The sequence below is a fragment of the Capsicum annuum genome, chromosome 2 (assembly GCF_002878395.1).
Source record: "Capsicum annuum cultivar UCD-10X-F1 chromosome 2, UCD10Xv1.1, whole genome shotgun sequence".
Lineage (NCBI taxonomy): Eukaryota > Viridiplantae > Streptophyta > Magnoliopsida > Solanales > Solanaceae > Capsicum > Capsicum annuum.
The window spans coordinates 127,418,605-127,441,460 of NC_061112.1; the positions used below are offsets into that span (position 1 = coordinate 127,418,605).

Consider the following 22,856-nt stretch of genomic DNA (forward strand, 5'->3'; position numbering starts at 1 on the left):
GTACAGGTCATTACAATTTCTCATTGATTGATGAAGTCGATGACTGGCTCATCCTTTCTTTGTCGAGTATTTGTAAGCTCTATCATGCTCACTGTACGCCTTGTGCTATAAAAACGATTCAGGAACTCGTGTTCCAATTGCTCCCAAATGTCGATGAAGTTAGGCTCGAGGTCTGTATACCAATCAAAGGCATTTCCCTTTAGGGAACGAACAAACTGTTTGACAAGATAGTCACCATAAGTTCCAGCATTATTACATTTCTCGACAAAATGTGTGACATGTTGCTTTGGGTTACCTTTGCCCTCAAATTGTTGAAATTTGGGGGGTTGATAGCCAGCAGACATTGTGAGGCTATCTATTCTTGCAGTGTAAGACTTGACATATGCAAGGGAAGACTTGGTGACAATATCATACTTGTCTTTGAGGGTCCCTTCAATAAATTCCCTCAATTGCACAATCGGGATCATTCCCTTAGCAGAAACTTGCACCTCTTTAGTCGATGGTTTTTGTTTCACAGGATTTTCTATCTCATGAACTTCTGGAGCTTTTTTTAGTGCATGACTAGATTCTTCGTCTATCAAGCCTTCCACCCTATCCACTATCTTATCAATCCTAGCCTCTTGATTCTGAACATAGTTGGTCAGGCCTTCGATTGCCTTTGTCAGATTCGCAAGCTGCTCCTCCATAGACGAGGCATCAGTTACCATTGCTTGCATGATTACCGGAGATGTCAGAGAGTAACACGAATTATCACATAAGTTGATCTTTGAAGTGCTTAGCTTATGTGGTGTAAGTGGAGATGACGCATTTATTGAGCGACCATCGCTCTTGGCTCCAGAGTATTTGGAACCGGAATGCTAGAGTAGAGCTAGAGTTTTTTTCAGTGATTCGGCCACACTGCCTCCTCCTTCTGAAGCACTTGCATTGGACTTCGTTCCTTTCGAGGTTGAAGATCCAAAAACTGGAGCTGGAGTGGACGACATTGGATATGTTTGTTGTCCTAGCAAGTCTGACTTGCTTCTTGTGAAAGCTCCCAGGGTTCCGAAAGTAACACCAAGGATGCTTTCTACTTCAGCAGAGAACTTTGAATCTGCAGCCTTAGAAGTAGTTGATTGAGAATTGACCTTCTTAGAAGTCATTTCGTTGTTCTTAAACTTTGAAGTATGAAAAGTTGAGATGAGAGGTAGAGATCGTCCCACTGGGCGTGCCAGAATTTATTGGACAGTAAAATTTTCGAGACTGAAAAAATATAATTGAGACAAGAAAATATTGCAACAATCGTTTTAGTAATTTCAATGTGAGTGTTACAATCTCTATGAATCCTCTGATTCGCCTTTTCAAATATAAATTCAAGGGCTTGAAGCTTGATCTTGAATTTGAACTTGATTTGTTGATTTGAGGGATTTAATCTTGACTTGTGCTTGAATTCAAGGGCTTTTGAGCTTGTTCTTGAATATTGCGGTCTTGATCTTGAATCTTGATGAACTTGATTTGAATGCTTGAGCTTTTTAGAGAAATTGCGGCGTTTGATCCACAAGCTCTCTCTTATTAATTGTTAGAGATCTGGGGTCCCTTTTCTGAATGATGAGACCCCTATTTTTGGTTGTGGAAAAGGGAGAGCCATGATGAAGATGGACTTCCTTTGACCAATCAGATTTGAGTGACGTATCACCTTTTATGGGCTTTGATTTCATGGGCCTGCTGCATCATTTTGACATGTGGCATGATCCTATTGAATCCTTTCCTTGACGTGGCATGTCACGTCATTTGACGCGTGACGCTTATTTGAGCCTCTAGAATATAACAATATTTTGGGCTTAGCAAAGTGGGCTCATCATTTGTAACCCAAATTGATGGGCTAGCCCAATAAAAATTAAACTTTAATTAAATTCATATATGTCTGAATTTAAATAATTAATCAAATTATATTAATTCACAATATTTATTTAGGACTAATATATTTTGAATTTAATATAATTCAAATTTCGTACGAATTTAAATTTAATAAAATTTCATTTTCCACACGTGGAACAGATAATATATGAAATTGATCAAGTTGAAGATATCTAGATAATGCTTCAAATGTTGATTTTATATATATATATATATATATATAGGATTTTGTGGAGGTGAAGTGTTCATAACTGACAAACACAAATTCTGCCTAACAAGTGTCATATATTATAGCAGATCCATCCAATTTTTAATGTTAATCCACTATTCCCCCTTTCTTTTATCCCCTTTATTCTGTTGTAGTTTTGAATATCATTCTAACACGACATTTTCATGTACCTCTTTCCGGTTGTTGGTCTTGGTTGCCCTGCGATATTGGGTCTTTGGAGAGCCGTTCCTTTCTCTAGCATCTGTAATGGAACAACATTCATCTTTTTGCTAGTCTTTTCTGCACCGATTCATGCCAAATCAACAGTAGTAGGATCCTCATCTCATTCGAATCAAACAATGGCTGGTACCGTTTATTTGAGAACCAATAGATTTGAGGTTAAACTAGAAGGCATCACCTTTAAGGCTAAAGAGTTTGAATCTCTATGCCCAACTGATTTTCTTTTCCCAGAAGGTAAGATTTGGATTCGTCCACCTATTGTTGGCCTTGATGTCATGCACCACCCTCGTGATCCCAACACGATTTTGGTTCTCTTGTGTTTTGGAGTAGGTTGTATGATCCTCAAGTTACATTCTGGGGAACCATTACCTGATCCTGTCGTAAAATTCCTTACGGATGAGCGGATTCGTTTTGTTGGTTTTGGAATCCCAGAGAAGAAAGACTTGTTCCCATTTGAGGAATTAGGCTTGACTAAAGATAAAGTAGACATTGGCTATATTGCCACCGAGTATTTCAAGAATCCCAAATATAAGCGGTGTGAATTGGGAGAGTTGGCGCGCAAAGTTCTTGGGATCAAGAGAATGATTGGTCTTACTGAAGCTTCGTCCTTTGAGAGACATGAGCAAATCAAAGCCTCTATCTGTCAACTTTTCATATCCAGTGTGATTGCCATGTCATTATTGGCTACACATGATAAGAAAAAGCAGGAAGATGCTTCTCCAAAGAAGACCTCATTTCTAAAGAACATATCTTCTCTTCCTATCTTAAGTGAAGGATGGTTCAAATTGCCTAAAGGAAAAAAGGGAGGCAAGAACCTTCCATTGCAAAGAGGTACTGATGTTCTTGCTCAATCATCATCAGAGGAAGAGTTAGAGTATCTCGTTGACACAACTATAAACAAACGTAAAGAAGGTGCAAATGGTAATGACTTACGACAAGCCAAAATTGCTGAATTTACAATCTGTGACGATTCTACTGACTTTTGGTTTGATAAAGAAGACGCCATGGCTGATGATTGTGTCCATCGCAAAGGTAGTGAGTGTAACTTAGGTAATGGTGTTTCTCCTCGTATAAGTGGTGGTGAATTCGGTTCAGGTGAGGATCTTGTCCTAGTTAAAGTTAGTGAGGATAAGTCAGGTGATGGTTCTGCTTATGCCAAGGATAAAGAGATCAGTGCAATTGATGATTTCAATGAGGAACCTTTCGTCTTTTGGCCAAAAAATGAACCCAAGAAGGAGGCAGCCTATTTGTCAAAAAGGCCTCTAAAAGGGATCCTGAAATGTCCATCTGCAGGGCAGGAAGCTTGGAATTCATTATGTCCTAACCCTGATTCCCCTCTATCGGTGGACAATGCTAAAATTTCATTGAGAAGAGCTAATTCCAAGGGGTATAATGTTAGCTTTGGAGAACAGTGGCTGTGAACTGCTGGTATACATTCCACGCCCGCTATGTCTCTTCATATTGTTTTTTGTGTTTGTTCTCTCGTGTGTTATTGGAACCTCTAGTGCCATCGCGTTGTACATTACCATTAGACTGGCTGTTATAATGTTTTTTCATTATCAGACGTGTGTGTTCCACCTTTTATCCATCTCCCCGTGCTTCCATCTAATCTCCCAATGTTTCCCATCTCCGTAGTCTGTGGCAGTGTTAGTGGAGGCACTGGTCGGAGATTGGAGTTCATAAGATTATTTCTGCTGTATCGTGTGTCAAGCTTCAGCAGTTAGGATACTTTTATCTATTTGTTCGTGTTTAATGTGCGAGCTCACATTCTCTTTCCTGCAAAGCTAGTGAGAATTCTTTGATGATGGTGGCGATGAGACTTGGATTTAGAACCACAACAAAGTACATTTGCAAACTTCGAGTTGGCTTTCCTGGAATTGGACAAGCTTAAGGAAAGTTAATTTGCTGTACCTCCATAACAACTTATCAAAGTTTGGGAGGTTGTTTATGTGCTGAAGACTAGGATATGCTAACAGTCTCGGAGTAATAAGTAAACTCTCTAGCCTTCCTTAGAAAAGCAAACGTCCTGCAAGATGGGAGTGGTATCAATTTTCAGTTTGCTTTATACTGTATATGAATTGGGAACTGCATTAATGAAAACATTTTTCTTATAGTTGCTCCTTTTGACAAATATTCGATTGTTCTTTAAATTTTCCAGAGTTTCCATTTCTTAGAAGACTTCTGCATTGTGAAATACAAGTCATTAGACATACTTTTTGCAATCAAAACTATATGTTACACTCAAATTCGCCAATGTTCGTGAGTCTTGGTCCACGTAAATCATAAGAAAAGGAAGAATCAACTCTTATGATGCAAGGTTCCACCCCAACAAACTAATGAGCAGTAAATTGAACTATATAAGGGTAACACAGGGTGATTTCTCACTACAAAGAGAAAAGGCTGAAGAAGATATGAAATACATAGAATTGTGACATACTCTTTTCTTGATTTTGGTTAAAATTAGCAACTCTATCCTTACAAGCGCTTATTTTCATGTTTATCCTACTACTACTTTTGTCTTCTAGCATTGAAACTGAACCATTCCTTTGCTTGCTTTTAGGAAATGTCCAAATTAACGAAGACAGTATTATCTTTTGATTGTCCAAACAGTAACTAAGACAAATATTTTTGGAACGGAGAGAATAATCGAAATACTACATAAGAAAGTATGAACTGTTAAAGCGTGCGGTCAAACTTATTTACTTAAGTATATCTTCAACACGCCCACCAACCTAGAGATTCATTTTGACGAAGGATGGCAGTGATTTCAATCACTCAGGCTCATATCTACAAGCATGCCTTCAGTTTTGCAAATTCTACAGTTCTTGGTTGTGCAATTCAATTAGGCATACCAGATGTAATTGATAGTCATAAGCAGCCAATGACTGTCTGAACTTGTTTCAAAGTTGAAACTTCTCATTTTTGTGCTCGAAATATGAATCTTTTCATATTTTTTCCTCGTAAAATTTAAATACGTGAAATACACTCGTGCCATGCTACAATTTCAATAATGACAAAGGTATATACGAGACCAAAAGTTAATTCGGAGCTTCTCCCTAAAACCAAGCAAAAGATTTGTTCAGTTTCAATGCTAAAAGACATGAAATGATCTTGTAAGGACAAACATAAGAATAAGCTCTTGTAAGGATAGAGCTGTTATTGCAACGGCGCACAATTATTTTGGAGTCAAAATAACAAGCAAATATTGAGCTGTCACAATTCTGAGCATGCCATCACAAACCTAATTACATACATAAAGATAAGCTCATCACAAGCCTACTTTGGGCAACAAGGTTGAAAGCATCCTGAGCTAATGGAAACAAATACTAATAGTGTTGAAACAGCCAGTGAACTCTTCAAAGCACAAGCTCATATCTATAAACATACATTTGCTTTTGGAAATTCCATGGCTCTAAATTGTGCCATTCAACTAGGCATACCAGATATTATCCATAACCACAAAAAGCCAATTACTCTTCCCGATCTACTTTCAGCACTCAAACTTCCCTCATCAAAATCAATAGGCGTTTATCGACTTATGAGACTGTTGGTGCACTCAGGATTCTTTGATATAATAAAGCTTGAAGAAAAGTCAGAAACAGAAGGACATGTTTTGACAACTTCTTCAAGGCTGCTTCTTAAGAGTGAAATCCCAAACTTGTCACCTGTTGTTCGAGCGATGGTTGATCCTAGCTTTGTCACTCCTTGGCAATTATTGGCAGAATGGTTTCACAGGAATGAAGAAGCAACACCATTTGAGACAGCACATGCGAGGACTATGTGGAACTTGTGTGCACAAAATCCAAGATTTGACAGACTTTTCCATGAAGGAATGGCTAGTGATTCCCAAATGATGAGTTTAGTTGTGAAGGACTGCAGGGAAGTTTTTGAGGGATTGAACTCAGTTGTTGATGTTGGAGGGGGCACTGGGATTATGGCTAAGACAATCTTGGACGCATTTCCGCACTTGAAATGCACCGTTCTTGATCTTCCACATGTTGTTGCTAACATGCCAGAGACTGAAAATTTAAGCTTTGTAGGAGGGGATATGTTTCAGTCTATTCCCCATGCTGATGCTATTTTGCTTAAGGTATGCACAAAAGTTTTATTCTTAACATGTCCTTCAAAGTTCTATTTCGCTTCATGCCAAAGGTATTCAAAATAGAAAAAGTAAACACATAAAATTCAACATCTACTATATAGATATAAAATATGATTTTGGTCTTGTATATATAGTGTAATTTTCTAATGAACTCTTGCAGCGCTGAGTATTTCTAGTTTGTATATTAGGGGCTACAGGTCACTGATTATGATGTTTGAGAAAATATGGCTTTTTTCAGCTAGTTATGCATAATTGGAGCGACGAAGATTGTGTGAAGATACTAAAGAGATGCAGAGAAGCTATCACATATAACGATGAAGGAAAAAAAGGGAAGGTCCTTATCATTGACATGGTATTGAATAGAGAAGAAGATGAAGTAGATATGACTGAAGTGAAGCTCCTTTTTGATGTACTGATGACGGTACTTCTTGCCGGGGGTAGAGAACTGAGAAAGAATGGGAAATGCTATTCCTTGAGTTTGGCTTCATGAGCTACAAGATTATTCCTCTTTTTGGTCTAAGATCCCTCATTCAAGTTTTTCCTTAAAAATTATACACTCACGGGTTGTTTGGTAGGGTGTATTAGTAATGTTGACATTATCTTTTATTGACGGTTTGATTTGTTATATTTAATGAATATGGTGTCTTTGTGTACTTTCCTTTGTCTTGAGCCGGGGGTCTATCAGAAACAGCCTTTCTACTTCTATGAGATAGTGATATGGACTGCATACATTTTACCCTCCTGAGACCCCACTATGTGGGGATACATTGAGTTTGTTATTGTTGTTGTAATGAATAAGTTGTGTTAGAATAGGAATAGTACTTAATAGGGCTTATTTGAGTAAAAATAGTACTCCTGTTGTTAATGTCATGATTAATATGTATAAAAAATAGTACTAAATATGGATAAGAAATAGTACTAAATAAGTTGTATATGTTAGGTTGTGGAGCCTGATTAATATGTGACGTATTATGTGGGGTTCGGGGCAGAGCCTCGACCCAAATTTTAGGCTGTAACTTTTATTCTCATTCTCTTTGTAATTATACATACCACAAGTCATTAAAATAAATAGCCTGTCCGCTGTGGAGGTTACCTACGGGTGTTACGACGAAATTACCTCTCTCTCCTCAAGAACTCACTCTAATTTTCTTCATCCTCTCCATAGATTTAGTGTGTGTGAACTGCTAATCGATCCTAAGAATATAATTACATGTATTACTTATACATAGGATTAAATAATACTAAAACTAATATTACGAGCCACTGATGAGAAATTTTATGTATATAATTTGAAATAAATGAGAGAGAAAAACGCATAGAAGACGCCAAGACTTGTATGACTAAGGAACATACAGAAATTCTTAGTATTTGTCCGCTTCCTAGATTCTTAGTAATCCTGAAACTGATAATCAGATATAAAATAAGATTGAGAATTTAAAAGAAAAACAAAAAGGATTAAGCACAAAGCAAGAAGATTGAAAACCAAAGCAGATAGGAAAGAGGAAAAAAACAACGAAAAGTTACATATATTCCAACATGTTTAGTATTAATTACTAAAAATCCCAACATGTTTTAAAATTTCTTAAAATCTCTTAAAAATCTCAATATTTGACCTCTAATGATACAAGTTAATCATATTAAATACATTACTGATACATGTATTAATTAACTAAGTCAGACAACTTTTCATAAAATCAGCATTAAAGTTAACTAATTAAGGTAAAAAGTAAAATCATTTCCCACAATTAGTGGGAATTCATTTATTACTCCACTTTGTTAAAGCATGGAGTCTCTTTCAAAAACATTTTTGAAATTTAAAAATTCTTCATTCTTCTTGGTCGGACAAAACATACGTTTTTTTTATTTGTTAATTTCGTTTGTTTGATATGAATATTTCAGTGTTTTTACGTTATTTCGGTGTTTGGGTTAATGAAATCGAGGAGTCTCTTTTAAAAACTTATTTGAAATTTAATAATTCTTAATTCTTCTTGGTCAGACAAAAAATATTTTTTTTTTGTTGATTTGTTAATTTCGTTTGTTTGATATGAATATTTCGGTATTTTTACGTCATTTCGGTGTTTGGATTGACAAAATCGAGTATGTTGGTTATAAGAGTGATGGAATTGTGGTCAGTGAACATGTTAGTTAGGAAAAACCGATTTCTACAATTGAGGTAGAGTTTGAAATCGACGAAGCAAGGAAAAAAAAATAGAAGCTCGTTACATTGTTGAAGGTAATGCTTGTCCGTTGTTCATTCGGAACGAAATAAGTGTGAAGCTGTATGTCGAAATTAAAAAAATTGAGCGTGGATTTGGGACGTATCTTCTTGTCATCACTACATTAGATAATTAAAAAAAGCTTGTTACATTTGTATTCAATGTTATGTTGATGATTATTTTACAGATTGATTTTTGTATTTTTATGTTATTAACGCCGAGACACATTTTGTTATGAAAATGATACATTTTGCTAATCTTGTATCTCAGTTTATCAAGTGTTTGTTAATTATGTTTGTTGTTATGTGTTAGTTTCACATATATATCAGAAATGTCCTAGATATAGATAAATGTTGTAGATACATGTTGTAAATTACTAGATACATGTTGAGCAAGTTGCGTTCCGTGATTGTTATGAAAATGATAAATTCTACTCATCTCGTATCTCAGTTTAGGAAGTTATGTTTAATTTTGTTTCATGTTGTGTTTTATTTTCGCATATATATCAGAAAATGTACTAGATACATATAAATGTCCTAGATATATGTTAAATTTATAGATACATGTTATACAAGTATTCAATGTTGTTAATAAATATAGAAATCAGTTTTTTTTCATATTTACTAAGAAAAACAATTTGAACTTGTGTTTTGATTGATTCAACTATGTCCTACAATGCCGTTCGGAGGATTGTATTTTAATCTTTAAAGCATCATGTCGTCGGGGTACAAAAATTTAAAGCATCATGTGTTTGGAGATTGAAATTGTCGTCAAATATCATTTAGAAATTAAGAAATATTGATCTAATAATGTTATTGTAGTTGTTATGCTGTAGCAAAAGATTGTAACGATTTATACTTTTATATGATGTATCTATCCTAAATTTGTAGATACAAGTTTGCACAATTTGTAATAATTATAAAATGTAATTGTATATTGTAGGACTATAAGTTTTGATATAATGTGTCAGTCAGGTTGAAGGCAAACATGCATTTTGAGTAAACGAAAATGGTTAATGATACATAATAATGTAATGTTTTGTTATTTACAATTATTATTTAGTAAAATATGTATTTTTTTTAATTAGATACATTTAATTTAATAAGATCTTTCTCAGTTATTTTTGCAGGTATAAGTTTAAATATTCACTTCTATAATATAAAATGTGTCATTAGTTTTTTGTAATAGTATCATTAAGTTGTGCTAAATGTGTTATGTATTTTAGAGAGAATAGGTATTAGTTGTTAAAAAAACTGTTGTAGATTCTTATTAATGTAATATTGTGAAGTTTAATGCCATTATATTCTAATTTATGTTTCAGTATATTAGATACATGTGATTATAAAATATTATAAAATATGTATCTAATACTACGTCTTTATAAAGTGGAAGAACAACGTATTTCGATACATAAATATATCTGAAATGCTGTAGCATTGCACATATTTAGCAGATGATAACTATTTTACCATGTGATAAATACTTTTGCGTCAGCAGTATTTCAGTTGAATCTTATGACAACAATAAATATGCCTCAAACTACATAAACCTTCACTATCTATATCACTCCATTCAAGTTCACCTCAGCTCAATAAAAGCACTAAATATATATTTTACTAGCATATAAATGTAGGGATTTTAGTGGTGTTTTTTGAACTCCAGATCATTGTAATCAATCTCCACAGGCACAAGGATCTCAAATAGCAATATACACTAGGATCGAAATCGATAGTGAATTTACAAATGCTTCAAATGGTTCTGGATACATTAAATCACTCGACTGCTCTGGCGCCGGAGATGAGAATGGTTGAAGGGGCAGACTCCTAAACATATAGACATGGCAAAAACTTAAAAACACTGTTAAGTGAAGGGGAAAGTCATACGAATAGTCAATACATAATAAAAGGTCAGGATTAGTGAAAAGAGTTGAAAGGAGAACAAGAAGAATGCTCATAAGGAAAACACCATCACATTTTGCCATTCATTGTGAAATTGGTGAACAATCAATTAATCATTTTTCTACAATTGATCACCATCTTTCAATAACTAATTACAACATTTGCTAATACAAAAAACACAAGGACTGAGAATACTCATAGTCCATTTTTTCGCAAGCTATCTAATGTACTTCCACAACCTAGCATTGTTGCTATAATAAACTATTCACAATCAAGCTCTAAACTATCTAGCTGAGGGATCACAGAGGATCCATAACTGAGCATGCGTATACTATTTCCACAATCTCCACCAACTTTGCTAGATTATCAACCATAGTTGGGGAAATTAGTATCACCTATATAGTTTAACAAACTAAAGAAAAAAATGAGAATGATTTTAAGCTAAAATCACTTGCTCTTCTTACGCCCACCATTTTCTATGATTCTTTCCTGCTTTAGCAAGCATATGTACTTTGGCCCTCATCTCGTTCAACTGGGCATTGTACTCTTTTTTTCATTCCTCGAACCTGTGTTTCAGTCTCCGATACTCATCTGCAGGATTAGTAGAATGTAACCGTCCTGGATACAAGTTAATAATTGCCATGATTTCATTATCAAAATTCTGCTTCCGTTGCTCAAATTTCATTGTAAGGTGGCTGAGCAAGGACACACCTCCATTAACCTCCTTATTAGATCTAACACCAAAGCTGTGTCTGGAAAATCTAACTGGAGCGTGGCCCGCAGGTGTATCCATAGATGTCACATCATCAGAATCATAATAGTGAGAAGATAGGAAATCTTTAAGCTTTCCAGATCGACCAGTAGTATCACCAGCACCAAGACTATTCTTGGCTGCAACTAGACTAGCCTGCTTTAGCAAAAGAATTGATATATTCCCCGCATTAGGAATTTCCATCATTCAATTATAAATGTAGAAATAGATTTCACTAGTATAAACTCAACTTCCAATAGAAAAAATAAAATACCATCAGCCACATAAAAAACATCCATCATTCCATAGAAATGTTGTTTAATAACCAAAGAAGATTTGTTGATGTGGCTGATGAAAGGGACATAGTGTTCAGTAGAAATACAGTTTCATAAATGAAGAAGATTTTTTGATGTGAATGATAAAAGGGCAAAGTGATCACCTTGACAACCCTATTGCTATTGTTACTGGAAAAGGACCACTTGAGAACCTCTTGGATCACCTTGACAACTCTGTTGCTAATAATGCATGGGTTTATGCAACTAAGTTTATTCCTGGATCTTAATTTTTAACATAATGTATGAGTACCTAACATTACCAACCTCATCAAAAAATCATAAAAGCTTCTATCAACTTCCTAGTATTTGTAATATCCAACCAGCAAACAAATAAACAACTACTTAATATGCAAAACACGATCTGTTTCTTTTGGTGCGAACTTGCTCCTTTACCTTGGTGGATCATCATTCTCACTAAAATATCCGTTCTCTATTTTTTCAGACCCATAATTGGACAAAAGAGTAGCATATCTCAGATGATGATATTGAGCATCAATACCCGAACATGAAAAATACCTTTTCATAAGCCTACTCGTAGAAGAATCTTCATATTTGAAATCATCAACATTATCAAAATATTTTAAGCCAATTATCAAAGCAAATTCATTGATGGAAAATCTAAGAATCTGGCCTTTGACAAAAACATGTATCTCTTCTTGATTTGGTTGCTCGATCTCGAGCATAAGAAGATATTTTGTTATTTGTCCAATATAATTAGAAAGAGGTATGTTGAGATAACATCCGAAAATAGTCTTCTCAAATAAGTGTACAACTTCTTGCCCGACAACTTCTTTAATTTCATCCTTAGATCTTAAATTGCATGAACTTACAAATCTAAGAGGATGAGTTGGAATTTCCTTTATGACATAACTCAATTTTTAAAAACAAAAAGAAACAAGAATGAAAAATTAATCGATACGCAACAACTCTACATTAAGACAGTATAATAAAAACAAATACTCTAATAACAACATACTTTAGATACAAGTTAATACAACATGTATATATGTAGGTATTAACTTGTATGTTTTATTATATGACTTTCAATAACAATTAAACAACACTAGATACATTTCAATAAATTAACAGTAAGTACAAGATACAAGTTCATACAACATGTATCTATTAAGTAATAACTTGTATCTCTTACAATATAACTTTCAGTAAATTTAAACATAAATAGATACTTATCAAAGCATTAAGAACAACTCAAAGATACAAGTCAACATAACATGTATCTATTAAAAAACTTGTATCTTTTGTTAACAGTTGTACCAGATACAAGGTAACATAACATGTATCTATGAAGTCATAACTTGTATCTCTTATAATATAACCAGTTAAGTTTATACACCAATAGATACATATCAAAGCATTAACAACAACTCACAGATACAAGACAACATAACATGTATCTAATGACAAGAAACTTGTATCTTTTGTTATATTAATTACAATATCAAAATAAATCACAAGATACATATAAATTATTAGCAACAAACAATCAGATAAAAATTGATTTTTTCAAATGTATCATCCATCACAAAATATGTATCTCGGCCTATCATTGAACAAATTTGTACATGCAATTACATTAGGAAGCTCATCTCTACAAATTTCTTTGATAGTTCTTCTTTTCTTGACGGGAGCTTTACTTGTAGGATTGTTGGGTCCTTTTTTCTTAGAACCACTTTCTTTTTTCTTGTCCTTCTTAGCAAGACTTTGATGTAATTTCTTCATAATTTGAGGACCGTTTCTAATAGAAGATCCAAACTCTCTATTCATGCTGATAATTCAAACAATGAAGCATAAAAAAGTGAAATTCAAGAAATCTAGCTACGAAAAGACAGAACTTTCAGATAGCTTTACTTGCGGCAAATTATTTCTTTGAAAAATAAAAATGTAAAAAATGAATTAAATAAATTGAAACTGATTTTATGGGGGGGGGGGGGGGGGGATTGGCTTGATTGAATTTTTTGAAACAGATGGAGAAGATGATAGAAAATGGCCAGATTTTGCGCCGTTCAAAGAAGAGATGTGGAGTCTTTTTTCGGTAAAAAAAGGCTTTTTAATTGTAATTTAACTTGTATCTGAAAGGTAGTAAAAATATGAAATGTTGGGATTTAAGTAATTTTTAAGAAGCGGGGGGATTTTTAGAAGTTTAGATAGTTATGTTGTGGTTTTAGGTAATTTTTCCAAAAAAACAAACAAATGGAAATAGCAAATATGAGAAACTAAAGTTGTTTACAAGATAAAAAGAAGAAGCCAATGTTGGAATTTAAAAGAGTCAGGATAATAATAAATTGATAGCTCAAACTGTTACATCATTCAAAGTCACAAAAATTACCTATTCTTTTTAATTTAATGAAAGAAATTACTACTCTTTGCATTTGAAAGTACTCAGCATTTGTATGGTAAGTAAAAGGATCAAGCTACTCGATTTTAACCTGCAAGTCTATTACTATTATCCAAAACTAAAAGCAATTGACTTATCAGCTTTACCCACTGGCCTGCCCTGCCTACAAGTTCTTTGGACTTTCTTTGTGTTGCCATTCAAAGTTGAGATTTATTTATGAAGAAAAAGAGCAGGGAAATTCTGATCAAATGGAGTCCAGTGATGTTCCAATGGCTAGTGATATGTTCCGAGCTCAGGCTCATATCTACAAGCATGCCTTCAGTTTTGCAAACTCTATGGTTCTTGGTTGTGCAATTCAATTAGGCATACCAGATGTAATTCATAGTCATAAGCAGCCAATGACTCTAACTGAACTTGTTTCAGAGCTGAAACTTACTCATGCAAAATCGAATGGAATTAATCGACTGATGCGCCTATTGGTATACTCTGGCTTCTTTGCTACTACAAAGTTTCTAGATGAAAACTTAGAAAATCAGGAAGGATATGTTCTTACAGCTTCTTCTAAGCTGCTTTTGAAGAGTGAGATCCCAAATTTGTCACCTTATGTTAGAGCAGTTGTTGATACTGTTACGGTGAATCCATGGCTATCTTTGGGAGACTGGTTCTAGGAAATGAAACCACCCCATTTGAGACAGCACATGGTTCACCCATGTGGGAATTCTGTGACCAAAATCCAAGATTCAACAATGTTTTCAATGAAGCAATGGCTAATGATTCCCAAATGATGTGTTTAGTTGTGAAGGACTGCAAACAAGTTTTTCAAGAGATGGATTCCATGGCTGATGTTGGAGGTGGCACTGGACTTATAGCTAAGACTATTTTGGCTGCATTTCCTCATCTAAAATGCACTGTGTTGGACCTCCCTCATGTTGTTGCTAACATGCCAGACACGGAAAATTTGAAATATGTAGGAGGTGACATGTTTCAGTCAATTCCCTCTGCTGATACCATTTTGTTCAAGGTAACAGAATTCTAGCTTTTGTTTCTTTTGTATTGAGGACACTACAGTTAAGTAAGAATTATCAGTGAACTGTGAAGAATGTAAGAGGCTCCTAGTTGTTAGTTAAGTTAGTTAATGATAAGACAGTTAACAGTTATAGTTGAGAAGTTAGTTAAGTCATATGTAAGTCTATATATATAGCTGCAACTAATTGTATATGATTAAGTTTCGAGTAATAAAGAAACTCTCTCATTCCTTCTCTATTGTTCGTCTTCTTCTCCAGTCATCTATTCCTTCTCAATTCTCTGATTGCAACATGGTACCAGAGCCTTGAAGCTCTGTGATTCACAGCTTCTTTCTTGATTCTGTTTTCTTCTTGAACTGCTTCTTACTCTGTTTCTGAGATTTCAGTTTCTGAGATTTCTTCTCAAAAAAGCTTCCGCGATTCATTCAAGATTGAAGTTCTTTGCACACTGTTTTAATGGCTGCCAATGGAGTCAACGCACAGGGATCTTCTGTAAATCAAGCTGACTCTGCAACTGATGATCTTTTTGGAGTAGGGGTGTTATTTTCCACAATATGGGTACGTAGAATCTGTATAACAGAACAACAACTTCAACTCGAGTTCAAGTATGAACAAGAACACAATGAAGTATTAAATACCCTCAACACAAGATCAAAAAGACCTTTCCAAGAGGTATTTATTTTTCAGAAAATAAAGATGAAACAGAAATGATTAAGGCCAAGTCGTCCGAATTCATAAACTTTCCTTAAGGAATAATTCCCCTCACTGTACCCGAGGTTATGGAATCTTCCTCCCAAGATAAAATGGCCTTCAATCCGACTATAGCGGTACCTCAAATAGGCGGATTCTTCGAACACACTCACGGTTTGAATGATCACACTTAAAGTATTTTTAAGACAAGAAGAATATTTTGTAATCTGAAAATTTCTGAATCAAAACCTGTGAATCAAAGCAGGTTTTTATAGCCAAATGATGCCTCTTCTGAAAAGAGACAAAGGTTCATCAAAAAGGTGTTACCTTTTGAAAATTCATGTCCATTCGGCCAAACAGTGTGACTGTTCCTGAACAGGCATGTCATTTCGTGAATAAGTGTGTCAGTTCGATGAAGTGTTGTAGCAATTTGTGAATCAGTGCAACTGTTCACACAAAACAGTGCTACTGTTCACGTAATAGTGCTACTGTTCAAGCAAAACAGTGCTACTGTTCACGCAACAGTGCAACGACAGAAATTCGAATCTCAAATAAATTTTGTCCAAAAAGAAAAGCACCTACTCTAATAATCTCAATTTAGACACAAACAACAGATTATAAGTTGATGCATGTTTTCCAAATTTCCAAAAAGATTACAACATGTTTGATAAATAAATATGATAAATTTTATGAGAAAACAATAAGAAATTAAGTTTAAAAAAATACTTGAGAGAACAATTGTAGAAGAGAAAAGAAGATGGAAGGATGAAGAACTTGGTACAAGGAGGCGCAGAAAAGAAGACAAGAGTGCAAAAAAGCTTTGAAACAAAATATATTAAGTTAAAAGGGTAAAATTGGATTAAAGAAAATTATTTAAGGGCATAGTTGGAAAAAAAAGTGGAGAACCATGCCATACCACCAAATTGATGGTTCAACAAATTGCTCCATTCCATGGTTATCAAACCATGAAATAGTACCATACCATACCATCATTTTTAGGAAACCATGGAAACAAACATGGTTCCCATGGTAACCATACCATACCATACCATGGGAAACCACCATCCAAACAGGTTGTTAGTAGTTCGTGTTGAATTGTCTCAGTATTCCAAGATATGCACCGAAGGCTCTACATAGTTAGAGATTTGATCTTTCTTTACAGCCTGTTTGGATAAGAATAATGCTGAATAAGAATAATGTTGATTAAGGTGTATTAGTAATGCAAATATTAGTAATGTTGATATTAGTTATACATGCATTATTTTTTACACAGTGTTTGGTTTGATGTATTAAAGATAATATATATTTATATAATTTTTATAAAAGAATATTTTTTACCAAATTACTCTTCTTTAGAAAGCTGATGATTTCATTTGCCCTAATATTAAGTTGCACAGAGATGAAAAAGGAACTACCATTTGAGAATTGTAGGAGGCTGCTTATCATTGCTATCTCTATCGTAAAGTGCAAACCCATCTGAATCATTTTTCTATATTCCAGGTATTCAATGCTCTATCAAGGGACTTGCTTATGTAACCCTTCCCTCAACCTTCTTGTGGAGATAGCTTGTACCAGATATCCATTTTCATTTGCTTATGTCTATGTCCTTCGCAAGGCCAAGATTGTCAAGGCAAAACTTGGAGCACTTGACTAATCCAATGTGGCTAATCGCAAATTATTGGTGGCATATGCTGAAGGCACTGTGGTCGATCGGACGAGAGTGAACATGACTAGCGGATTGAGGCTAGAAGAGACAGGAGGCTGTAATGGAAAATTGTTTAAGGGGTAATAATGTCATTTAACAAATTAATACATGTGTTGAAAGTCTGCAATTTCATTACTAATACATAGAAAATGGTGTGTATTACTAATACACACCTTAATACACAATAGCGTATATAATTAGTACAAGTATTAGTTATGCATAGTCTAAAAAATGATACCAAATAAGGTACTACTAATGCACAAAGACTAATGCATGCATTATATTTTTAATACACTTTACCAAACGGCCCCTTAGAGTTCTTGTTAAATTATTGACTCTTGGGGTAGAAATGTAACCATTCATAAATTTAACCCCATCCTCTTTGTGGGAATACACGCAGTATGTTGTTGTATACAACGCAGTATGTTGTTGTTGTATACAACTCAATTTTATGACAAATCGAATTCCTTTGGTTGCACTGATGATGCAACTATGGCTGTGCATACAAACACATTATTGTCTGCTAACATTCAACTATGGCTGTGCAACAAATTGAAGTAAAAACTACTTAACAAGTTGATCTCTGACAGCCTGTGGTACTCAAATAACCATACTTTACGATCAAGAGTCAAAATGTCTACGCACAAAAAATACTTAAACTTGCACAAGGAAATTATTTTATATCCCTCTTTTAAACTGCCCAATGTTGAAAAACAATAAAATATGGCCACTTCTACTATTGGTATTCTTATACATGACACTACAAAAATTTGTACACACTATTAATAGTTGCCTGAAAGATAATATCATCGTAAGCCAGATCAATGACTTGGAAAATAAGGCTAGTAGCATACTACGCATATTAAAATAAATTACAATAATAATAATAATATATTCAGTGTAGTGGGGAAGGTAAAGTATACACATGTCATACCGCCATCTCAAATGAAGTAGGGAGATTGTTTCCGATAGACTCAACACATATTAAAATACATTGATGAATTAAATTTTCATTTAATTTTGTACAGGAATCAAACTCAAAAGGGAACAATTAGTTTGCACAAATTTCGTATTGAAAGTCCATTATATGTGTAGCTGACGTAGTAATCACATGGAGAATAGAAGGTCAAGAATATAACAACTAGCTATAGGTTACTTATCAAAACTCTGCCCAATTCTGTTAAAGATAATTGAGATATATACCATACAAGTTGTTCTTTGCTACACATGTACGTAAAGTACGAACCACTTTAAATACAAAGATAAAAGATGCCACTTGGAACTCTTCATCTTCACTACTCTGACCTCTAGGAGAAGAGAAGAAAAAGAATGGTTTTCCATAAAGAATACCTTGATTTGTTGTTGGTCCCAAGTGGGCTCTCCATTATGTTCATTTACCATCTCTATTTGCTCTATAGATACCTCACTATTCCTCATACCACTCTCATGGGCTTTGAGAACAATGACAAGAGAGCTTGGGTTGAAAGAATTATGCAGGTAACCATAAGTATACATGTATAGAAGCGGATTCAATATTTAAACTTGATGATCATACCTTTTAAGCACTAATGTTGAACATAATGTACTTTTGAAATTATGAGTTCAGAATTTAATATTTGAAATTATGAGTTCAGAATTTAATATTTGCCTAATCAGTGGCGGGGCCACCTTTGTCGAAAGGGAATCAATTAACACCTCCTCGTAGTAAAATTACACTACATAGATAGATCAATCCCCTTGGTTTCTTTATGTTTTGAATCTCTAAGTGAAAATCTTGATTTCACCATTGGTCGAAATTTTTAGTAGTTTTCCATTTGTATATTTGTGTTTCGTGTTTGAGATATTGGATTCAATTGAACGCGTTGAACATAGGTTGCATCTAAGGTTGTGTTATATGCATGAATGTATGTATGTCGTGTGCGCGTGTTCAATTTTATTTCATCATTTTTCACATAGGAATTCTCTAATTATTTCTGCTGAATCTTGAAGGCTTCAGATAGCAAGAGTATAGATACAGCTCTAAATGTATTAGGATCCAATAACAATGGAGCAACATTCTTGGCATCAGTTTCATTAACATTATGCGCTCTCATTGGAGCCTGGATGGCTAACAACACTGTTTTCAATAGTATAATAATCTATGGTGACACAAGGCCAGAAACCATGTCAATCAAGTTCATAAGACTATTAATCTGCTTCTTGATTGCTTTTGCATGTTTTGTGCAATCATCTAGATGCTTCATTCATGCAAATTACTTAATCAGTACACCAGATACTGATATACCGATTAGCTATGTTGAATTGGCTGTGATAAGAGGAGGTGAGTTTTGGTCACTTGGGCTTAGAGCACTTTATTTTGCAACTACACTGCTCTTATGGTTTTTTGGTCCAATTCCCATGTTTGTTACTTCAATTGGGATGGTTTTCTTCCTCCATAACATTGACAAAAACACAAAGCCATTGCACAATCATCGATCTTCCGGTAAAAGCAATCAGTTTTACAAGAGAGTTGAAGAAACTACAAGCAGGGCAACTCTGCTTTAGGCCAAATTTCACCCTGGCTAGTCCCTAGTGCTCAATCTTGATGTACTATTTAAACAATTGTAAATGAACTTTGGAAACACAAGGAACTTGTTTATTTAATTTGTAAAAAAAAATGCCCTAATTTTGGTATTGGAGTAATTGGTATGTAAATTTACTTAAGATCACATTTACAAGCCACCACATCAAGGATTCTAATTTTATGTAAATATTATAAGCCCTGGCTAGTGCTCAATCTTGATGTAACATAAATAATTGTAAAATGAACTTTGGAACATAATTAAGGGAACTTATTCGTTTAATTTGTACAAAAATAGAAATTGGCAACATCTAAGTTTGGCATCTCCTTGTAATAGAATTGGTAAATTAAGTTCACTTACAATCAACAGCCACCATCTATTATCAGTAACCATGAATGTTACTTGTAAGATTATCAATTTAACAGCTTAAGCAAAAGGTTTACATCGAAAGTTCCCTTTGCAATACGTTAAGCCAGAGGTTTGCTTTAATTAAACAAACAGCAAACTATGATAATTGTTCCTTTCAAGCAACAACATTTTTTGCCAATTTCATATACCAAACACCAATCACGTTCTTCCAATAAATCTTCAAACAAGAACAGAAGAAAAGGAGAAAAAAGAAATAATAAATGGTATTCCAGAAAGAACACCTTGATCTTTTCTTGGTGCCTAGTGGATTGCTCATCATGTTTGCTTATCATCTCTTTCTTCTACAAAGATACATCAAGAATCCTCATACCACTGTCTTTGGCTTTGAGAACAATGATAAAATTGCTTGGATTCAAAAAATCATGCAGGTAAGTACTAATAAATGGACATGTTCGTAAGCTTTTTATAAAGCAAATCCACTAGGCGAGGTGCCTAGGGTTAGTTTCTTTTATATGGGTATATAATAAAACCGGAACTCAAAAGAAAAAGTACAAGCAAAAGGCCTAAGATTTGTGCTAAAAACTTTGAAAAATACGTTTTTCAAACTACACATGATTTTCATCACTTACAGGTGAAAGTCATTTTCCTTACATCAATCTTGAATCCTATTAATGTCATACTAAGATCTGTGTTTTTTTTTATTCAGACCGAAAATCGGGATGTTACAATAGCCTTAGATGTTCTATCATTAAACAATTCAGGAGCAACATTCTTGGCAAGTGTGTGTTTAACTCTGAGCTCTTTAATTGGGGCATGGATGGCAAATACTTCAACTATTTTTAGTAGTGAATTGATATATGGTGACACAAGGCCAGCCACCATGTCTATTAAGTACATAAGCCTTCTTGTATGTTTCTTGGTTGCATTTTCATGTTTTGTTCAATCATCAAGATGTTTCATCCATGCAAATTACCTAATTAGTATACCAAATAGTGAAGTTCCTACAAGCTATGTGGAGTTGGCTGTGATTAGGGGAGGTGATTTTTGGTCTATTGGGCTTAGAGCTCTTTATTTTGCTATCACTTTGTTGCTATGGTTTTTTGGTCCAATTCCCATGTTTGTTACTTCAATTGGGATGGTTTTTCTTCTTAATTATCTTGACACCAACAAGAGTCCATTGCTGCAACATCATTCTTCCAACAAGATAATTAGAGGAAATGACGTTACTTGTCATGTGAATTAGTAAAAAAAATATATTAACTTTTGTAACTCTGAGATGTAATATCAGCAATATGAGCAAAAAAAAAAAAAAAGATTTCCCTTTTCCTATTACTTTCTAATGTTTGACAAAGATATTTGTTGTTTTCCTGCTACAAAATTTGTACTAACAACAAGAACTTCAAACACAAGTACAAACAACTTATGAACAATCAAAATGAAGTTCTAGCTATTTTTTGAAAAATAGAAATGAAAGAATCAAGTTCACGGGTGTCCTTAAGGATTTATTCCCCTCAAGTACTCGAGATTAATGGAATATATTCTCATAGGATAAAATGATTCACTTTAGTACCTCAAATTTGCTGAACTTTGAACACACTCAAAGATTCGTAAATCACACTTGAGGTTTTAGGAAGTAGAGTTTTTTTTCTTTCAAAATTTGTACCAATACCCGAGGAAAAATCAGGTATTTATAGTCAAAAGTTGTTGCTTCTAAGAAGAAACAATGGTCCGTGAAAAGTTATAACTTTTTGAAATGTCGGGACGACCTGCGGACCCCATCTGTGGCCGCAGGTCACGACATGCACCCGCATGTCAGCAGCTTGCACAAAACAGTGTTAGTAGGCTGACCTGCGTTGGCACATGGCACTAGTACCAGCGTTCAGTTGCGCGCGTAGATTACCTTCCCATTTTCAAACAATGCCTCGAAGGATCGCGTCTCTTCGAGGTGAGTTATGACGTGCGTCCGCACATGTTTGGGTGTGTCCACAAATGGAGAAAAATTTCTTATCGAATTTTTTTATTAAAATATTACTAATTCTCAAGTTTCAAATAAATTTTGTCCAAATAGATAATCTCTTGATCAATTGACAAATTCAAAGCCGAAGCCGAGCAAGCGACGACAACAACGCGAGGCTTGTCTTCTTCTTGTCTCACTATCCACATGTAGAAATGCTTCTGTGGGCTATGCAATTTTATTAAATTTAAATTCGTACAAAATTCAAATTATATTAAATTCAAAATATATTAGTCCCAAATAAATATTGCGGATTAATATAATTGAATTAATTATTTAAGTCCAAATAGGTATGGATTTAAATAAGGCCCAATATTTATTGGGATAGTCCATTTATTTGGGCTACAAATATGAACCCACTTTACTAAGCCCAAGATATTGTCATATTCTAGAGGCCCAAATAAGCCCAAGATATTGTCAAATGACGTGGCATGCCAAGTCAAGTGAAGGAGCCAATAGGACCGTGCCACATGTCAAACTGATGTAGTAGGCC

The 22,856-nt window shown here is 34.5% G+C and overlaps 2 protein-coding genes and 2 pseudogenes across 2 annotated transcripts; all 4 read left to right on the forward strand.

Moving 5' to 3' along the window:
- The first annotated feature begins 4,564 nt into the window (after positions 1–4,564).
- On the forward strand, positions 4,565–6,989 carry LOC107861203 (annotated as a pseudogene).
- Positions 6,990–14,247: 7,258 nt separating this feature from the next.
- LOC107861204 lies at positions 14,248–15,035 on the forward strand (annotated as a pseudogene).
- Positions 15,036–18,651: 3,616 nt separating this feature from the next.
- On the forward strand, positions 18,652–20,262 carry LOC107859343. Its single transcript, XM_016704318.2, has 2 exons — positions 18,652–18,916; positions 19,409–20,262. The coding sequence occupies exons 1-2, from the start codon at positions 18,749–18,751 to the stop codon at positions 19,961–19,963; spliced, it is 723 nt and encodes a 240-aa protein (XP_016559804.2). The 5' UTR covers positions 18,652–18,748; the 3' UTR covers positions 19,964–20,262.
- Positions 20,263–20,528: 266 nt separating this feature from the next.
- Positions 20,529–21,695, forward strand: LOC107859344. Its single transcript, XM_016704319.2, has 2 exons — positions 20,529–20,777; positions 21,056–21,695. The coding sequence occupies exons 1-2, from the start codon at positions 20,610–20,612 to the stop codon at positions 21,590–21,592; spliced, it is 705 nt and encodes a 234-aa protein (XP_016559805.2). The 5' UTR covers positions 20,529–20,609; the 3' UTR covers positions 21,593–21,695.
- The last annotated feature ends 1,161 nt before the right edge of the window (positions 21,696–22,856 follow it).

What these genes read in the sequence shown, in the direction of transcription:
- LOC107859343 (XM_016704318.2), top strand. Translation starts at nt 18,749, where the DNA reads ATGGTTTTCCATAAAGAATACCTTGATTTGTTGTTGGTCCCAAGTGGG. An exon ending in GGGTTGAAAGAATTATGCAG is followed by an intron (nt 18,917 to 19,408) that starts GTAACCATAAGT and finishes TGAATCTTGAAG; the next exon opens with GCTTCAGATAGCAAGAGTAT.
- LOC107859344 (XM_016704319.2), top strand. Translation starts at nt 20,610, where the DNA reads ATGGTATTCCAGAAAGAACACCTTGATCTTTTCTTGGTGCCTAGTGGA. An exon ending in GGATTCAAAAAATCATGCAG is followed by an intron (nt 20,778 to 21,055) that starts GTAAGTACTAAT and finishes TTTTTTATTCAG; the next exon opens with ACCGAAAATCGGGATGTTAC.